This window comes from Schistocerca serialis, chromosome 1 (assembly GCF_023864345.2).
Source record: "Schistocerca serialis cubense isolate TAMUIC-IGC-003099 chromosome 1, iqSchSeri2.2, whole genome shotgun sequence".
NCBI lineage: Eukaryota > Metazoa > Arthropoda > Insecta > Orthoptera > Acrididae > Schistocerca > Schistocerca serialis.
Window position 1 is genome coordinate 1,123,768,840 of NC_064638.1, and position 20,604 is coordinate 1,123,789,443.

At 39.0% G+C, this 20,604-nt stretch overlaps 1 protein-coding gene across 1 annotated transcript in view; it reads right to left on the minus strand.

Annotated features, from left to right (window-relative positions):
* Positions 1-20,604, minus strand: part of LOC126455806 (protein NPAT-like) — a 122,936-nt gene that overhangs the window by 86,729 nt on the left and 15,603 nt on the right. The window contains exons 3-4 of the mRNA XM_050091570.1: positions 18,286-18,428; positions 13,436-13,568 (exon numbers count right to left, since the gene is read on the minus strand). Of these exons, the coding sequence (XP_049947527.1) occupies positions 13,436-13,568; positions 18,286-18,428 (276 nt within the window). The remainder of the gene's footprint in view (positions 1-13,435; positions 13,569-18,285; positions 18,429-20,604) is intronic.

Sequence of the window (20,604 nt, forward strand, 5' to 3'; positions counted from 1 at the left end):
CACATGATCACTGTCTGCGGCTGGTGTGTGTGTGTGTGTGTGTGTGTGTGTGTGTGTGTGTGTGTGTGTGTGTGTGTGGTGGTGTTGTCCACTTTGGAAGAACGTCTTTTCGCCAAAAGCTCACTTGTTTAGCAAACTTTCTGTTGTGCCTGTCTGCAACCCAACATCTCCACTACATAGTGAGTAGCAATCCATCCTTTTCATAATGAGGAAAAACTGTTACAAACATATGATTAATTAGGGCATTCCTGTTTTATTTTCCAAATGTTTTCTTAATGTTTAACTTGACTCATATTCTTAAACATTCTCCTTCACAGCAAAGTCAACAGAACATAGTGAATGAATTAAATTAATCAATATTGATCAATGATATTTTTCAGGTCATCCACTGGTACAGATGTTTCATTTTTCAAACAATGGAAAATCCAGGATGGAATGTAATTGTGCCTATCTGCGACTAAGCATCTCCACTATAGGATGATTCATTGTTGTAGTATAAGCATCGCTAGGCTCCTGCATATTCCACCACCATACTTGCACCTGTGTTTTGCAGTCTGGGCACGACCCCTGCAAGTTGTTTGTCCACAGAAGAGTCACTGAGCTGTTAACCACCAGGCCCCCTGCAACTACCACAGCACCTTGGGGCACAAGCAGCACCAATACATGGCATTCAGGTCATGATAAACAAGGCTGCAGTTGCAAGCACCTACTTGTGTACATGTAGTCATGTGTCCATGTGACACCACGTGTGTATTCCTCCACTGATGGGTACTTGGGTCGCCACTCAACCTCTCGACAGCCATTTCAGCTCCGGGCTCCAGACCAATCACCAGCAGTCCTCAAACCTACATTTCAGATCACAACACCTGACACTGCCACTACCCATCAGACATGCTGTCTTCTTTCATCAGTATCGCAGCCACTGGCCACACATCAGCTGCTTCGGAACACCCTGCTACACTGAATACAAGTTGTTTGCCAGGATCACAGCTGCTGCCATCCAATAGGCACTTCGGAAGGCAAGCTCCCTCAGCTCATCGTCACTACTGACGATCGTGGGCTTATCATAGTTGCCTCCGCTATGCGTTGTTATTGACGGACATAGAAGGACATTTCAGATGTACTCATGTGTGGACATTCATCCTCTAAAGCTGTACTGAGTCATTTACGTTCAATAAACAAGCAGCTGCATCAGCAATGCGTGCTTATCAAACACACCCTTGGCACACCACTTAGGCAAAGGTTACTATAGTTGGTGGCAAAGAAATAATTTTGTGTCAAAGTGCTGTTCCTCTGTCTGCCATACTGTTGTAGGCAATGAAGATATGGTTTTGTGGTACATCCTACACTCACAGTTTGTGTGGATTTTTATTGTAGTGCTTGTTCAAGATCTGCCCACTCCAGCACCTGCTCATTGTCTCGTCTGTCACCCAACTGCCTCCCCTCTGCCATGTTGAGCCTGATGCTGCTAAAGCCATGTCACATTTTGCCCACACAATACAGCTACACCCAGTCCTCCTCGCGTGGATGCGGCGCCTGCACAGGGTATGGACAGCGAGACTGCATTTCCACGTGTGTTTCAGTCCTTCTTGATGTATCTTTATTAGCTTTGTTGGAGCCAGGTTCCATTCTTTCTGAACTGTCTCGTACTTCTCATTCCGTGGCTATTGTGCGAATACATATTCAAATTCCATTACAGTGTGGGAGTGTCCAATGGCGTAACAGGTCAGGACTGTACCTGCATTACTACAGTGCCCTTGCATCCCCCATTTACTGGATGTGGACTGATCAATTCTTGGATCAGTACCTGTGTTCAATTGTTGGCCTGTACCCATTTTGGTAAGGGTTACTTTGCAGTTCATGTTCACATTTCTTGGTAGATGTGACTTCTTGGTGATGATCTCTCTTCTGCATACTTGAGGTGCTCAGTTCATGAGTTGTTGCTCTGTGCATTCTCTCACTTGCTGCCATCAGTCTGTGGGCCTCTCTTGTTTCTGTGTGCACTCAGGTTCTCATCCACTTATTGTGTATTCTCACTCACCAGAGCTCTCATTGCCTCCACAGTCCATCACTCCCAGGGTCGGGCAATTGGGGACCTGCTGCTAGGCATTGATCAGCTCTCTCAGATTCTCCAGTTTTTTCTGCAGTGTTCAGACATGGCATCTAGGCATTTTAATATACGTGGCATGCTAGGCCAACTACCGTCAGATTTGTTGCAATGTTGTCGTGCCGAGTGTTTATTGTTCACAGTGTTCTATACCAGACACCCCTCTGGTATCGACCCAGACCTAACAGGTGACGCCATCATAGACCTAACAGGTGACGCCATAATACACCAAGCCTTTCATCACAGGCCTTGTTGTGGGCAACCTGCTTGTCATCACCAGCTCTGCCACAGATGGCCCTCTAGTCTTTGCCAGCCCTGTCAATGCCGACACTCACTCACTCACTCACTCGCTGGCTGTGTCATGGCCGGCCCTTATGCTATTGTTCCTGGCAGTCATCACCACTACATTTGTCACCGCCGCCTCCACAGCCAATCATGTAGCCTCCACCGTAGTCATCACCAAATCTGCCATGGTCATCCCTCTAGACACTGTTCTCAGTACTCACCTCAACCACACCACCACTATCCCCTCCTTGGCAGTCCCTGCATCCAGAAACCCTCCTCGGTGGCTCTGCCGATCCCATTGTGTGTTGTTATGGGCCTGAGTTGCCTCTCCATGGACTCTTCGCTGCCAGCCCAGCCTCCGCCCCAGACTTCCGTGTCACCACCTACAATGCCTGGTTGTCATTCTCCTACGCTGACAATGCTTGCTTCTCTCGTCAGGAAAATTTCATACGTTGACAGATTATTTTGATGGCTTGTTCCAGTCTCTGGTGACTGCTCAGTGCCTCCTTCCTGGGTTCTGCCTTCTTGGAAAGAGTACACCATCCCCTCAAGGGGGGGATGGATGTAGTATATGCAAGGCTAAGCCCTTGCATGTTCCACCACCATACTCATGCATATGCTTCTCAGGCTGAACCCTGCAAGTTGTTTGTCAAAAGAAGCGTAGCTGAGGTATTTACAGCCAAACATCCTGCAGGCTGGGGTGCAATCCACGCTGTTACGTGACATGGAGGTCACGGTAAACGGTGCTGCAGTTGCCTGCACATATTTGTGTCCACACAGTAATTTGTCCATGTAACACTGTACATGTGCTGACGGGTACTTAGGTCACTGTTCAGCCATTCAATGGCTATTTCAGCTCCAGTCTCCAGATCGGCTACCAGCCACCCTTGAGCCTACACACAACGCCTGCCCCTGCCACTACCCATCAGACACGGCATTTCGGGTCCTTGCCAGGATCACAGCCACTGGCCATACGTCTGCCACTCTGGAAGACTCCACTACACTGGACTTGGGGCACTCATCAGGATCACAGTTGCTGCTTTCCAAAAGCCAATCCAGAAGGCCTGCTCCCTCAGCTCACCATCATTACTGACGATCGTGGGCTTCATCATGTTAGCCTCTGCTACACATTGTTATAGAAGGACATTTCAAACAATGGAAAATCTTAGATGGAATAATGACAATACTATGGAAAGGATAGATTGCTACTTGCCATATAGTGGAAATGTTGAATCGAAGACAGGCATAACAAAAAGGCACATCAGTATTTTGTTGTGCCTGGCTGCGACTCAGTATTTCCACTATATGAAGGACATTTCAGTTGTACTCCTGTGTGGACCTTCATCATCTAAAACTGTACAGAGTCAGTTAATGTTCAATAAACAAACAGTTGAAATAGCAACACATGCGTATCAATCACATCCTTGGCACACTATACTTTTCATCCAAAATATTTTGAAAATTAGTAATCACCAATATTTGCTTCTTTTGAAATATTGTAAAAAGCACTTATACAGAGTGAGCCAGGAGGAAAGGTACATGCTTTGAGGGGTGATAGTATTTGTGATTGTGAACAAAAGAACATACATCCTGTTCTTAAGCATTTCTGAGAAAACTAATGAAAACAATGGAGAGCAGGACAAATGTAGGTGATAGTAAATGAAACATTGTGACTTAACAGTTTTTAACTGTAAACATTTCCTCAGAAAATATGCCCAAAAATCCCAACTCCCATCCATTTTTGCAGCTTTTGTAGATAGCTGCTGCGTTGCTGATCTGAGCTCATTTGTATAGTCTTTCACTTGAGCAAACATACACAAAATATGAATGAGAAGTTTCTCCTTTGTGTCACTCTGCACTTGTAGACTTTGTTCTTAAGCCAACCCCACAAACAGTAATCTAAAATGGTAAGATCAGGTAACCTGGATAACCAAGAAACAACTCCATGGCAACTGATCGAATGCCAAGGATATGTTTCAGTTATATACTGTATCACCCACCATGCACAATTGAAGTGTGCATTGAAATGGTCTCTAAAGACGACATTATGTAGTCTAATGTCACTTCGTTTGTATGCACATATGAGTGCTGATGTAGGAGGACATGCGAGTGATGTGTGTGATTCTCAAACAATTGTATGTAGGATATGGTTAAGTAAAGGGTGTATATTTATAATTCCATCACCTCTCAAAGAAGCATGTCCTTTCCTCCTGACTCACTATGTGCATCACCACGACCTAAAACAACTACTACAAAAAGTTCAAGGGCTTAATATTACTGCAGACGGCAGCAAGATATATGGGGACATATATCTTTTAACAACCTGCCATAGTATATTAATTATCTTGGAGGTAGCATGATGGAGCTGAAGACTAAATTAAAAAACTTTTGTTTGGCTAGCTCCTCAACTTAACTGAAGAGTATCTTTGTAGGAACTCTTACTATTAACATTTTAAGCTATTTTATAAGTAACATTAGCACTGTAATACAGTAATATTTCTTAATATTAAGCTATTTCATTGTACTGAACTTCAATAAAATGTACATCTTTTAACTTATTTCCACATCCTAGAGACCACTCTCTATGGGATCCATCACATACAGCTAATGAAATGTAACACTGTTTAGCTTTGCGTACTTAAACTTAACATATCATAGTACATCCTTAATTTTGTGCTTTTCATTAACAATCACGAAATTGTTCTACTTTGCAGCAACAGAAGTATCAACTAACTTAAAGTTATGTTATGTGATGTAAGGGATGAAGTTTGTGATTCAAGTTTTTAAAATACATTGTTTCCAGCATGTGAGAATGCTGCTAGTCACATTTCATGTCAGTGGCAATATAGCAGCGATGTTGAGCTGTAGATAGCCACAACAAAAAGACTGTCAAACAAGTAAGCTTTCAGCCAAAAAGGCCTTCATAGGAATCAGACAAAACACACACACACACACACACACACACACACACACACACACACACACACACACAAGATTATTGTCATTCTCCCATCCTGGATTTTCCACTGTTGTGTTTCGGTGGATTTCACAGCGATAATAGCAGAGTGTGCATAACACGTATTATCGATACGCGAGATTTCCACTCATGTCTTCGATGTTCAGGAGCACAGTCCAACAGGAACACAGCATTAACAGACTGCAACATGATGCTTTTACACACAAGCCAGTAAAATCTATCTGGAAATGAATGTTTCCAAGTCAATACTAATCACCATGAGTCTTTAAATAAAGACTTGTAATAGTTCTGTGTCACTTGGTACAATATCTCTTACTACTGAACATCAACAAGCATTCACTTTTCTATTTTTGCACCTTTCCTGGGAGTTGCTTGTGTCAAGACTTGTGATCATTTTATATGAAGCATTAATAGTAGTGGAATGTAGTACAGTTCAATAAATAAATTAGGAAATGAGACAGAAAACATAGACGAGTGCTGCTACCGGGGGACTGAAATAAGCAGAAAAAAGAGGATATAAAATGGAGTCTTGTAATAGCAAGAAAATCTTTTCTGATAAAGGCAAATATTTTCACATGTAATATAAATCTAAGTGTTCGTCTTGAGTGTAGCCTTGTAAAGAAGGGAAATGTGGCCAATAAAACAGACATATAAGAAGTGAGTAGAAGCTTTTGAAATGTGGTATGACAGATAATTGCTGTAGCTTAGATGGGCAGATTGGATATCTAATGAAGAGTTGCTGAACTGAAAGGGAGAGAAAAAGATTATAGCAGACCTGACGTGTGTTGTACAAGATGAACTGGAGAGGAGAAAAGCATCAAACCAATCTCTGGACTGGCAACAGCAACAACAACAACAATAGTTTATCACTGTGCCGTTAGAAAGATGACAACCAACATCTTAATATGTGCTGCCTGATGCTGCAGAAATAAGCTGCAGAAACAGCCATGAAATACTTACAGGCAATTAGTTCCATGATATCCATGAGTTTAAAACTATCTTAAGCTTTTTCACACCGTCATGGAATGTGCTGTGCCCACAGCTGAAATCATCATTGTATATGGAAACACATTCCACTATACAACTCCAAAACTAGTACGATGGGACATCCGGACATCAAAAAGTCACACACATTATTAGGCAGGTTAACTAACTTTTACAATTTGTCCATTATATTTGGACTGTTGAGCTCCGTGGCTGTGGATAATGATATTTCATTGTAAAAATACAGCAACCAGCCACTTTTTAATGCGTTTTATTTATGCCAATATGCATTTCGGGTTTGCACCCATCTTCAGCTGGCAAATTACATGGATCTTCAGTTACTACAGTAGTACAATCTCGACAGCAGTTTGGATGCTGCAGCAGGCCTGTGCAAAAGCAACGATTCCAATCATTTACTTCAATTTCGCGAGTTTAAAGTTACGCACTATCAGTTGTTCATTTTACTTACATTCTCCTCTCCTTGTTTTTTCTTGGCTTTTCTTCTTTCTTGCAACAACACAAACACTTTTTACCACGTATTTTACACAGGCGCACTGCGTTATCCGCCATGTTGTCGACTGACAGTTTTTGTTTACATACAAACGGTTTATCTATGGACAGAGTTATATTTTTCGAAAGTGTTGAGGTTATAAGATAAGCTACTGTTTTCTAAACATTGACTTGGGTGACAGAAGTATTCTAAGTACAATGTATACTTTTTTTTTTTTTTTTTTTTTTTTTGTAGTATTGAAGATAATAAACTAACATAACACATTTATACAACGCAGTAATTCATACATTTACAATATAACAAAGATAGAATTAAGATTTTTATGTTTTATACTATTACATGCATTTGGTTAGGTTTATATTAGATTATGTTATTTCTTGATTGTGCTTAGTGAGTGGTTTGATAAGTAGAGTGTGGAAGTTTTTAAGAAATATTCGGTTTGGTAGCTCTGTTTGGTCGTTAAGTATGTCAGAAGGGGATGCATGTTTATGTGAATAAATTTCGATTTCTTCTAGGAGGTTCATTCTTTTTCCTTTGTTGGCTAGGTGGAGAACTTGAAGGTTATGGGATATGTCTGTTACTTGATGTTCTTCTTCTGCTACATGTTGGGCGAATGTGGATTTATTTAAGTTTTTTAAATGAAGAGCATCCATGTGTTCTCGAAACCGTATGCTGAAGTTTCTCCCTGTTTGGCCTATGTATGGTTCAAATGGCTCTGAGCACTATGGGACTCAACTGCTGTGGTCATAAGTCCCCTAGAACTTAGAACTACTTAAACCTAACTAACCTAAGGACAGCACACAACACCCAGCCATCACGAGGCAGAGAAAATCCCTGACCCCGCCGGGAATCGAACCCGGGAGCCCGGGCGTGGGAAGCGAGAACGCTACCGCACGACCACGAGATGCGGGCGCCTATGTATGTTTTTGGACATGAGTTGCAGTTAAGTTTGTATATTCCTGATTGATTGTACGGTTTGGTATTATTTTTAATGTTATGGATAGCTTTGTCCTTTATTTTGTTACTTGTATAGTAGCTGATTTTGATATCTGTTCCTCAGAACAGCTTTGCTATTTTATATGACAGCTTTCCTACAAATGGCAAGCTTACATATTTTTCTTTTGGCTGTGTTGTGGCATTCTTTAATGTTGTTTTGTTATTGTATTTGTTTATGTGGGGATTTATCTTAGAGTTTAGTTCATCTATTAATTTTGGATTGTAACCATTATTGTAAGCAATTACTTTGATGGTGTTTAGTTCTTCTATTTGATCAGCTGGTTCTAGTGGTATTTTGTGCATTCTGTTTAGCATTGCTCTGTATGAAGCCATCTTATGTTTATCCGGGTGGCAGGATGATTTATTAATTGTGTTATCTGTGTATGTTGGTTTCCTGTATACTTGAAATTTGTGTTTGTTGTCCATGTAATTTGCCAGCTGAAGATGGGTGCAAACCCGAAATGCATATTGGCATAAATAAAACGCATTAAAAAGTGGCTGGTTGCTGTATTTTTACAATGAAATAACTAACTTTTACTGAATGCTGCACTACACCACACCTTTAATTTTTTTCAACATAATCAGTAAGTATGTGTAAACAACATTCAAAATGTTCAAACTATAGTGGGTCAGGGGGTCAGGTGTTCAATGATGCTAGAGGTGGTGGTGGTGGTGGTGGTGGTGGTGGTGGTGGTGGTGGTGGTAGGGGGGTGGGGTGGGGGAGGGGGAGTTGTTGTCTCGGCAATCAAGACAATGGGGTTCTCCCACCCATTGCAAAGCGGGTTCTATGGTTTTGCAAGGGCTATGGGAGGCCAGTGTGGGGGAAAGTTAACTACAGCAAAACAGATGGTGTGCACATTAACTCTTCATCATTCCAACAAGCTAAACCAGGTGCTCTGTGGTTGATGTTGATGGCCTTCCTCCCCAATCATCATCACTGACATCTATGTGGTTTTGGTTAAATTATTGGCACTATTTCATTACAGCTGGATGTGACTTTGCATTTGGTCTACATACCGCTAGAATTCTGTGGTGAATCTGTGTCCATTTGAGAAGTTTTGCCAACAAGAATCATATTATCCCACGTACTTCAACCTTGGGGAATGTTATACCTCAACTATGGATAATGTTTCCAGCTGCCACGCCATTTCACTTGCACACTCTGATAGACCTATTACTGTACAGCAGCAGAACCGCGTGTGCAGGAATACATACTCTCTTCTGACAATGTGCCACACTCACAGAGCAATGGTGTTAGCATGGAATGACCTGTGTACCTCACTTAATGAAGTCCATATGTATACAGGGTGGTCCATTGATAGTGACCGGGCCAAATATCTCACGAAATAAGTGTCAAACAAAAAAAATTACAAAGAACGAAACTCGTCTAGCTCAAAGGGGGAAACCAGATGGCGCTATGGTTGGCCCGTTAGATGGCGCTGCCATAGGTCAAACGGATATCAATTGCGTTTTTTAATAGGAACCCCCATTTTTTATTACATATTCATGTAGTACGTAAAGAAATATGAATGTTTTAGTTGACCACTTTTTTCGTTTTGTGATAGATGGCGCTGTAATAGTCACAAATGTATAAGTATGTGGTATCGCGTAACATTCTGCCAGTGTGGGCGGTATTTGCTTCGTGATACATTACCCGTGTTAAAATGGACCGTTTACCAATTTCACAAAAGGTCGATATCGTGTTGATGTGTGGCTATTGTGATCAAAATGCCCAATGGGCATGTGCTATGTATGCTGCTCGGTATCCTGGACGACATCATTCAAGTGTCTGGACCGTTCGCCGGATAGTTACATAATTTAAGGAAACATGAAGTGTTCAGCCACGTGTGAAACGTCAACCACGACCTGCAACAAATGATGATGCCCAAGTAGGTGTTTTAGCTGCTGTCGCAGCTAATCCGCACATCAGTAGCAAACAAACTGCACAAGAATCGGGAATCTCAAAAACGTCGGTGTTGAGAATGCTAAATCAACATCGGTTGCACCCGTACCATATTTCTATGCACCAGGAATTGCATGGCAACGACTTTGAACGTCGTGTACAGTTCTGCCACTGGGCACAAGAGAAATTACGGGACGATGACAGATTTTTTGCATGCGTTCTATTTAGCGACAAAGTGTCATTCACCAACAGCGGTAACTTAAACTGGCATAATATGCACTATTGGGCAACAGAAAATCCACAATGGCTACAACAAGTGGAACATCAGCGACTTTGGCGGGTTAATGTATGGTGCGGCATTATGAGAGGAAGGATAATTGGCCCCCATTTTATCGATGGCAATCTAAATGGTGCAATGAATGCTGATTTCCTACGTAATGTTCTTCCAATGTTACTAAAAGATGTTTCACTGCATGACAGAATGGCGATGTACTTCCAACATGATGGATGTCCGGCACATAGCTCGCGTGCGATTGAAGCAGTATTGAATAGCACATTTCATGACAAGTGGATTGGTCGTCGAAGCACCATACCATGGCCCGCACTTTCATCGGATCTGATGTCCCCGGATTTCTTTCTGTTGGGAAAGTTGGAGGATGTTTGCTATCGTGACAACACGCATCAGCGCATTGTCAATGCATGTGCGAACATTACGGAAGGCGAACTACTCACTGTTGAGGGGAATGTTGTTACATATTGCCAAATGCATTGAGGTTGACAAACATCGTTTTGAGCATTTATTGCATTAATATGGTATTTACAGGTAATCATGCCGTAACAGCACGTGTTCTAAGAAATGATTAAGTTCACAAAGGTACATGTATCATATTGGAACAACTGAAAGAAAATGTTCAAACATACCTACGTTCTGTATTTTAATTTAAAATACCTACCTGTTACCAACTGTTCGTCTAAAATTGTGAGCCATATGTTTGTGACTATTACAGCGCCATCTATCACAAAGCAAAAAAAGTGGTCCAACTAAAACATTCACATTTTTTTTACATACTACACGAATATGTAATAAAAAATGGGGGTTCCTATTTTTAAAAAAGGCAGTTGATAGCCGTTTGACCAATGGCAACGCCATCTAGCGGGCCAACCATAGCGTCATCTTGTTTCCCCCTTCAAGCTAGACAAGTTTCGTTCTTTGTAGTTTTTTTGTTTGACACTTATTTTATGAGATATTTGGCCCGGTCACGATCAACGGATCACCCTGTATACATTTTGCAGACCAGATTCCAAGTGCAATAGCTATGTTTTTAATGCATATAACTCATGTAGGGTAGCAAAATTAGTGAACATAGCAGGTCATGGTAATGTCCCATCGACAATAACAAAAATTGGTAAAAGTCTCCTCAAAATGCTACAAACGATGATCCACATACATAGACAAAAAAATAATGACCAGTTCTAAAATACTGAAGACCAGTTCTAAAATTCTGAAATGAGGAGTGCATTACAAAAGTACCTGCTAACAAAAACTAACACCTAAATCAGCCTCAAAGGATAAGTGTCATTTCAGGACGACACTGGCACTGGGAAGGAAGAGTACAAGCTTCTCTAAAACGCCAAATCGAATTCGGGTTCAGAGATCAGGTTGGCCACTCCTTGTGATAATTTGCTTACTATTGAAGATATTTGTAGACAAAGTGAGTTCTGTTGTAGGACAAAATCATTGTATAACTAAAAGGACATACAGAAGAACCATGGATGTAATTCAAACATTCCTATGAAATTGAACTCCCACATGGAAAAATGTAGCAGTCTGCCAGTTCATCTCACACCCAAGCCTTCCCCAATGTCATATCTTTCACTGATATTTGATGAAAATTAAATGTTCCGATCTCTCGCCAGACTCAATTGCAAAGACAACAGTATTCAATTGGTTAGTTATCGACTACACATGTTGGCACACTCACTCGAAATTCTCCTTCCTACAATGTGCACACGTGACATTTCACCCTATATACATAAAATATTCATGAAACATTCTACACAAAGCAATCAACAGTATCATCCTCTTGATACCTGCAGCACTGATAGACCATAGTTGTCAAGCTAAAAGTCTTAAGACTTTGGAGTGACAAAATATTTGATCAAGTGAACATCTGCAACTGAGAAACATATTTATAGAATAAAAATCCTATTCAATTGCCAGTAACTTCTTAATTTATTCAATGGCTGGTTTCAAGGCATAAAGCTGCATCTTCAGGTGCTAACAAATAATTATGGGAACATAAATGTGTGGCGGTTGGGCTAGCCAATCGTGGGGGTCATGCCCATATCAGACAAATGCATGAGAGCATAGGACCAGCAACCACAGTGCCCACCTGGACAGCATAACATGGATATGGACACGGACTTCTGTGTCATACTGTCATGGCGGGCACTGTGACTGCTAGTCCTACACTCCCAAGCATTTGTTTGACACAGCTGTAGCCCCTCTTGACTGCCTGGCTTGATTGCCCACATTTATGTTTCCATAATTATTTGTTGGCTCCTGAAGATGAAACTCTATGCTTCAAAACTGGTTGTGGAATAAATTAAGAAATTACAGGTAACTGAAGTGGATTTTTATCATACAAATCTATTACAATAAAGGATGACAGCCAAAAACAGTTGCAGGATAGAATTTTTTTATTAAAATTCTTGACCAAGGTTTCGGTACATATAAATATACCTTCATCAGAAGTAAAACGTCTAAAATTACATCATGCACTGGAGAATAATAAAACAATTATGCCAAAAGGCGTCGTCAGTAATTAACATATCATCTCCATTTGTACAACATGTGTAATGAGCACAGGATCAAAGCGAACTGTTCGCTTTGATCCTGTGCTCATTACACATGTTGTACAAATGGAGATGATATTTTAATTACTGACGACGCCTTTTGGCATAATTGTTTTATTATTCTCCAGTGCATGATGTAATTTTAGACGTTTTACTTCTGATGAAGGTATATTTATATGTACCGAAACCTTGGTCAAGAATTTTAATAAAAAAATTCTATCCTGCAACTGTTTTTGGCTGTCATCCTTTATTGTGAAGAATTTTAACAGTTGCTGCTGCAGCCATGTTTAAAATCTTGACAAATCTATTAATTGAATAATACTCAATGTCAGTCACTGGGAAGTTATATAGCCTTTGGCTACATTTGGATGAACTCTCTGATTACTGAAAATGTGGTTAGAAATTTTTGCTACTGTGTATGAGCAGTAGAACCATGAACACTTAATCACATGGCCATCTCTCTCTGACTTTGGCCTGCCTACAATCTATTGAAGGTCCTCCACAGGTGATCATACATTAATTGGTGCCTCAATGCCATTTGAAAGAGATGGTTATACTAGATGTTTTCTCTCATTCTCACAACCATTTCCATCCCATTCATAATACTTAGTTGTGCGCTGAGAATAATGTACGGGAATTGCAGTTCCATGGATTTTCACATGATAGTTTTCTTACTGCGTTACTTTGGCAATAGCATACTTCAGTTCTGAGATAATTTTTCACGTTTCCCTCAAGCTACTGCTCTTTCCATGATTTTTTGTTTTTAAAGATGCATAATTTACACCCAATTAGTGAAGTGCTGATGTATGTACATACCAGATTTGTCGTCCTTCTCTTTTGATTTCTGGCTCCGTACACCTGAACGTTTTGCACGCTCTGAGGAACACTGCAACCATGATTTTGATCGTCCAGATGAAGCCGGCGTGCTGCCTGTTTGGCTAGCCGAACCCTATGCAAAACAAACTATCATAGTTGTAACTATTCTGCTGAAGAAAGTATGTATCAATTTAAAAATAGAGACAGTTCGGGTCATTCAAGCTTACAGAATCACAAGAGTATTTCAGAATGTAACAGATTTCAATCACACACATCTTTATAAAATCAATCGCATTCTCCACTAGCACTGTAAATGAACTAGATACATATGCTGTAAGAATGTAATGAACTGACTAGCAGCAAATAACATAAAAGAATAATGTAGAATGGATGTCCATGAAAACAAGGATATGCTGGAGGAAGGGGAGGAAATATATAGAAAAGACAAAAATGTTCTTAAAATTAAAGAGGATTGATACTAACAAAAAGTGAGAGTGATACTTATGGACTTCAATCAACCAATGGCTGTAGAGACAGAAGGAGCTGTTGCTGCATGTCGGAATGGGAGAGTTAGAGATTCCTAATAAACTGATTACGTCAGGCACAGCTGCTTTGGAAAACACCTGGAGCCAAATTATGATAAAGAATATATCAAGCGCCATGACCATGAAAATGGAGTAAGGAGTGAGATTCATTATCCTGCCTTCTTTTGAATACTGCCTTGGTAAAGGTTATAAGAGCTGCAGGTGTCAAAACAATGGGGACTATCCTGCACAAATCAGTGTGGTACTGATAGATGTAGGTAATACTGATACAACTGAAAGAATATCAGGAGCAATGAAAGAAGCTTTTACAAGTCTTGGAGGAGCTGCTGGAAAGATGAACTGACAGATAAACAAAGGGAAAACTAAGTATATGCTTAAAACAACAAAAGATTATCATAATGAACCGGCTGTCATAAAAATTGGTTCCCAAGAGTTTACTGTCATGTGCAGTTTCACTTACCTTGGATTGGAAGTAAAGTTTAAGACCAATGTCAGCTCTGAAATCCCAAAATGAATACTTTCCACCAACAACTGATGCCAAAGCCTCAGAAAACATCTGAAATCTAACAAGGAGAAGTTCCCAGGGGTGGGATCAAGTTTTTGAATCCATCTGTACAGTTATATAGGTTAGGATCCCAGGTATGATGTCCAGCAGTCATTCTCCCTCGTGGGCCACTGTTTGTGAGTGGCCGACAAAAACAAATTTTGCATTTTTGCATGATCTTCCAGAGTGTTAAGATCAAAAGTTACAAAATTAGTGGTTAGCATATGAAACTGACGTGTTGAAGGTTGTGGGTTTGAATCTCATCAGGAGCTACAAACTTTCTACTTTTAAATAGTTATCAAAATGAAATTTATCATTATTTTTATCCAGTTAACTGGTTTAAATGTGTTTATCTTTGTGCATGTTATTTTAATTATTTTTGTATTAATTTCAATTTTATTTCTTACATTTGATAATCTTACATTTTCATCCATGTTGTTACAATTCACTATTTCTATTCCTCATTTTTCACATTTATTTATAATCCTTTTTTTTTTTTTAAATTCTCAGCTGTGTTTTGTCCATAGTGCAAAAAGAATTTTTGTTTCAAATGTTTGTCTGACAACTATCATACAAAAAAGTACATCTACATCTTGTACATAACAAAAAATACATTTATGACATCACTCCACCGCCAATATAAATAGATTACATCGACTTTTGTTTTTTAACATGTAGATTGGCATTTTCAAATGTTTAAATACTGTGATAGATTAATAAAAATTATGAAAATCACATGCACAATGATTATATATGAAAACAAAATGAATAGAAGAGAAAAATAATAGTAAATGAAAAAGTTAATACGTCGGTCAAAATGACATGACAAATGATTAGGAATTTTTTAAAATTAGAGTCATTTTGACAACTATTTAAAAATAATAAAAATCTGAATCACTTTATAAGATCTGAAATTTCAACCTCCTACATGTTAGTCTCATATACTAGCCATTATGCTATACCACCACTAAATTTATGACCACCAATTTCAACACTCTAGAATATCACAAAAAATTATGAAATTCTTTCATTGATTACTTGCAAATGAGGGTCCACCACAGTGAATGGCTGCAAGGCAAGATAATTGGGACAGTAATCAACATCACAGTATAGGTGGTTTCAAAACGTCAGTCTCAACCCTTGGGATCTCTCCTTGTAAGCTGCTGTTCAAGAAAACTACAGACATAATGTATAGTTTTTTTGAGGTCAGTGCTAACATATGGTGAGGAAATCTGAATGTTAATGAAATTCAATGGAAGGCAAATTGACATATTTGAAAGAAAGATCTTGAGACAAATTCTTGGACCATTGAAAGAATAAGTTGTCTGAAGGAGAAGCTTCAACTATGAATTATATAATCTATTGAATATCAGACATCGTTGGTTACATTAAGATTAAATAGCCAGAATGGGCAGGGCATATATCAGAGCTAATAACAGGGTAAAAGGAAGACAATCAACACAGTGCTGAAGGAACCAGGAGAGCTGGAGGACGAAAGCTATGGTGGAAGGTGTAAAGAGGAGACACAAGGAAAACTGGAATTCAGAATTTGAGTAGTTCAGCATTAAACAGGAACGACAGGAATAAATTTCTACAGAAGGCCAAAGCTCACATAGGGCTGTCATGCAACTGATGACAATGATGATTGAATCACTACATTGGCAATATAGTACTACAACATTGGCAATATAGTACTACAACAATTTCAAGTATACTACTCTTTGTAATATAAAATGTACGTACTAAAAACTGTAAAAATCACCACCATCTAATGTGTGTTTCTGGTTTTGATTTATTTAAGCATATTCATACATTGTTCAAATATGAGCCCATTGGTTATGCCCCAACATAAAATTGTACTTCTAGTACATGCCATCTACGACACTTCAGCACTCTCTCTACAGCTCAAACTTTTACACTATCACAAGAACATTTCACAGCGTAACCAATGGTACTACCTGCCATAAAGAAGCCATAGCATTAACTATGAATCATAGAAACAAAAGCTTTTTGATGGACAACTGGTGTCATTAGATTGGGTCATATTTCAAATAACTGGCAATATGACAAAGGCTGATGGAAAGTGACCCAAGGGACGACCAAGGTTGGATTCAGCATAAATGCCACACAGCAACTTTAGGATTATAAAATTTCATGCCAATATGAAACAATGTCACATTATATGGAAGCTAAGATGCCAATAATAAAAGTATAAAAATAACTACTTCTAAATATTTACTATTAAAAACAGTCTTGATCACTATTTATTTATGAAGGTGACCGGTTTCGACCACTACTGTGGTCATCTTCAGACCATTGAGTAGGAACCTCTTTCTGTTGGAGAATCACTATGAGTAGTGATTCTCCGACAGAAAGAGGTTCCTACTCAATGGACTGAAAATGACCACAGTAGTGGTCGAAACCGGTCACCTTGATAAATAAATCGTCTTGATCACTATTTATTTATGAAGGTGACCGGTTTCGACCACTACTGTGGTCATCTTCAGACCATTGAGTAGGAACCTCTTTCTGTTGGAGAATCACTATGAGTAGTGATTCTCCGACAGAAAGAGGTTCCTACTCAATGGACTGAAAATGACCACAGTAGTGGTCGAAACCGGTCACCTTGATAAATAAATCGTGATCAAGACTGTTTTTAATAGTAAATATTTGTAAGACATTGATCACTGCCTTTCCCGTAATGTATTCAAAAGTAACTACTTCTAAAGTTTAATTATCCATCACGGAAGTTGGCAGCACCTCATCATGATTACCCAGTACTGGGCAATTATGCTGGCCACTGGCTATTGAAGATAATAATAATGATCATCATCTCATCATCATGATAATGATATCGGAACTAGTCACTGACTAAAATAAAGTCGTATCACGGCACCCCGGCAGTTATATCTTGCTTATTCAAAAGCTTAAAATTATTACTAAGCAGTGACCTTGTAAAATTATTGTAGGTGTTCTTTATACTGTATTTCTAAGTGGTGGGATAGTAACAGTAATAACGACAATTAGATCACTATAAAATTGCAAATCGGTATACCAGCTAATTACTCTCAGGAGGGAAATTTCAGTACTTCTGATAAAAGACACATACAAGTATATACACTATCCTGAATTTTGGAACTAACAGTTCCTTCCTGTGGGAGAAGAAAAGGATAGATTGTCCTAGTTCCAAAAGCTAGGATGAAGTACATAATTCTTATGTGTATTAATGGCTGTACTGAAATTTCACCTCATGAGTGCAAGTAATGAACAGAAATACTGTCTTATAATTTCAGTTTGCTCGAGAGTCTCCATTAACCAAATTTTCCACCAGTGTTGGAATCACTGTATAAGTTAAATGCGAAATGACATTCAGTGAAAGCAGAACATCCATTTCTTACCTAGTTCCAGAAATATGCCTGGTATAGTTATAGACAATTCAGCAAGTACATTTTACCTGGATTCTTTATTTTCCTCAAACTGTATTTATGATAAATTTCTCTATTAAAATACAAATTGAAAAGGAAACATTAATTGTTTCAAAATATCCATCTATTTCACTGTAAGTTAAATGGAATATACAACTATGAAATGAAAATCTCACTTAGCTTGTTTTGGTAGATAACTTCCTTCTATGTTCTAAGAAGCAAGCAACCAAATTGGTACTAATGTGTTTGATTGCAGGTGACAGCATAGCTGTGTTAAAGAGTAGTGAGAAGAAAGTACTAAAACAATAAAAAGATTGATCACTGTAATATACCAACCTGCGAAGGAACTGTAATACTAAGCAGAAACGTCTGGCCCGACTTTGACGCATCTATCAAAAATTTCAGTTTTTGCACCAAACTAGCACTCTGTTTCAACTGTTCTGCTGCATTCTCGGGCAGTTTCTGTGAGCGCTCAGATACTGAAATACAGAAAAAAATTTAAAGTGGGTTGTAAAAAACTATTGCTTAATCACTTTATAGCTACATATGAAACGAGCAAGCAGCTAGTGCTAGGTTCTCGTTTTGTTACAGTTAAACAGTCAACATCATCATCTGTGTCAAGAAATCAGTCCACATGGCTTCAAATACTCAGGACACCAGTTTTCAAATTACTTGTGGCACATTCACAATCCATTTTACACAGTATAATACCAACTGATGTTTCATTATTTTTCAATATCTACAAACAGTTTTTAACAACCAGTGACAGACATTCCATTATTGTTGAAACGCGTCTGCCAGTTGTCTGGCTGACTAGTTTCATGAGGTACAGTAAAACCTTATTAAATCAACTCCCCACTCAGTCCGATCATCTCATTTCTGGTGACTGTTTTACTGGCTTTCACATGACACCACTCCGTGGTGCTGCTGACAAGCCAAGCAACAGGTCACCACAAAACAACTGTACCCATCGTCAGTGGCAGTGCACAGTGTTGCGCCATGTGAAGGCTCAGGTGCGGCAGAGAAGCACTTCTCCATGGTGGTGTGTGGAGGGGGCCTTACATACGTGAGCCACCACTATAGTCAAGTCAAGTCTGACTTGTCACTCATCATTTGGTGTCTAGATCAGTAGGCAGTTGACTGTTGATAGGTGCAGTAGTTAAATCAATTTGTTTCTAACTCAATTAATAGTGGTATTTGTTTTATAAATTAGTGATAATGTTCTTCTTACATACTGCATTTAAGTATGCAAAACTAAATTATGGCATCAACTAAACATAAGTATGTGATGCTGTCTTTAGCAGAGAAACTGAAAGTGCCTGAAAGGCTAGATACAAATGAGTCTCTTTAAAATATTGCACTCAAGTTAGGGGTTGGCATAACAACTGTTAAAGACTGGAGAAAAAAATAGGAAAACTCTTTTTAAGTCAAGATAATGTACAAAAACTCTTGAAAGTCATGCAATGATGGATTGACAATGGGAAGGCACGAAAATACACAAGACTTTGAAGAATTCTAGACAATGCTTTGTGGATGTAGTTTGAGCAGGAGTAAAGTAAAGGAACAACATTGTCTGGACCAATCACAAAAGAAAAGGTACTGATTTTGGGTGAGACATTAAATGGAATCAGTGAAAATGAGAAGTTTACAGCAAATGAAGGCTGGCTAAATTGGTGGAAAAACGACATGGAATTCAAAATGTAGTTATGTCCAGTGAGAAGCTGTCTGCTGAAGAAGCAGCTGCAAATGAATTTGTACTGAAATTTGAAAACTTAGTTGAAGAGTAAGTGCATAACTTTGGTGAGTCTGGTTTTAGACTACAAAGTGGTCCCTACAAGAACTCTTGCTGCACAGAATGAGTTATAACAGGTACTTAACTTGCCAAAGATAGAATAATTCTTCCTCTCTGTAGTAATGCTAATTTAAGTCACAAGATGTAATTATTTGTGATCGGAAAGGCAAAAAAAACCAAGGCTGTTCAAAAACAGTAATATGCCATCACTACTACATGTATATCATTGTAACTAAAAATCAGCTTGTAGGGGATCTAGACTCTTTGAAGTTTGGTTTTATGACCAGTTTGTTCCTGCCAATACGAAACACCTAAATGAAGAAAAACTTACAATAATTGTCATTTGATACTTCACAATTCAACATGTCATCCATCACAAAATGAACTCAAAAAGGTTTTATAAAGGCTTTATTTCTTCCTGCCAAAGTAAAATATCTAATCTAACCTATGGACAAGAGGGTCTGTAAGTGGCTGAAGATGCGTTATCGTCAAAAATACATTGGATCAATTTTAAAGAGGACACAAAAAGGCAGCAGCTGGTTTCAAATGATGAAATCATTAAATGTAAAAGATGTAATCTATGCAACTCCCAAAGCTTGGAAAGAAACGCCAGCAGGAACGCCTGAAAAAAATCTTGGCGCAAACTATGGCCAAAAACGAATGAAGATAAACATCAAAAGAAACACTTGAAAAGAATTATGGTGAAATAACCCATGCAGCAACTGATAAAAGTCAAGATGTAGACAATCCAGCAATTTTGAGGGACTTGCAGGTTTCACAATCAGACACTGAGCCCGGTGACATAAGTTAGTGGATAATTACACTGAATGTTGACTGCACAACAGAAGAAAAATTAACTAACG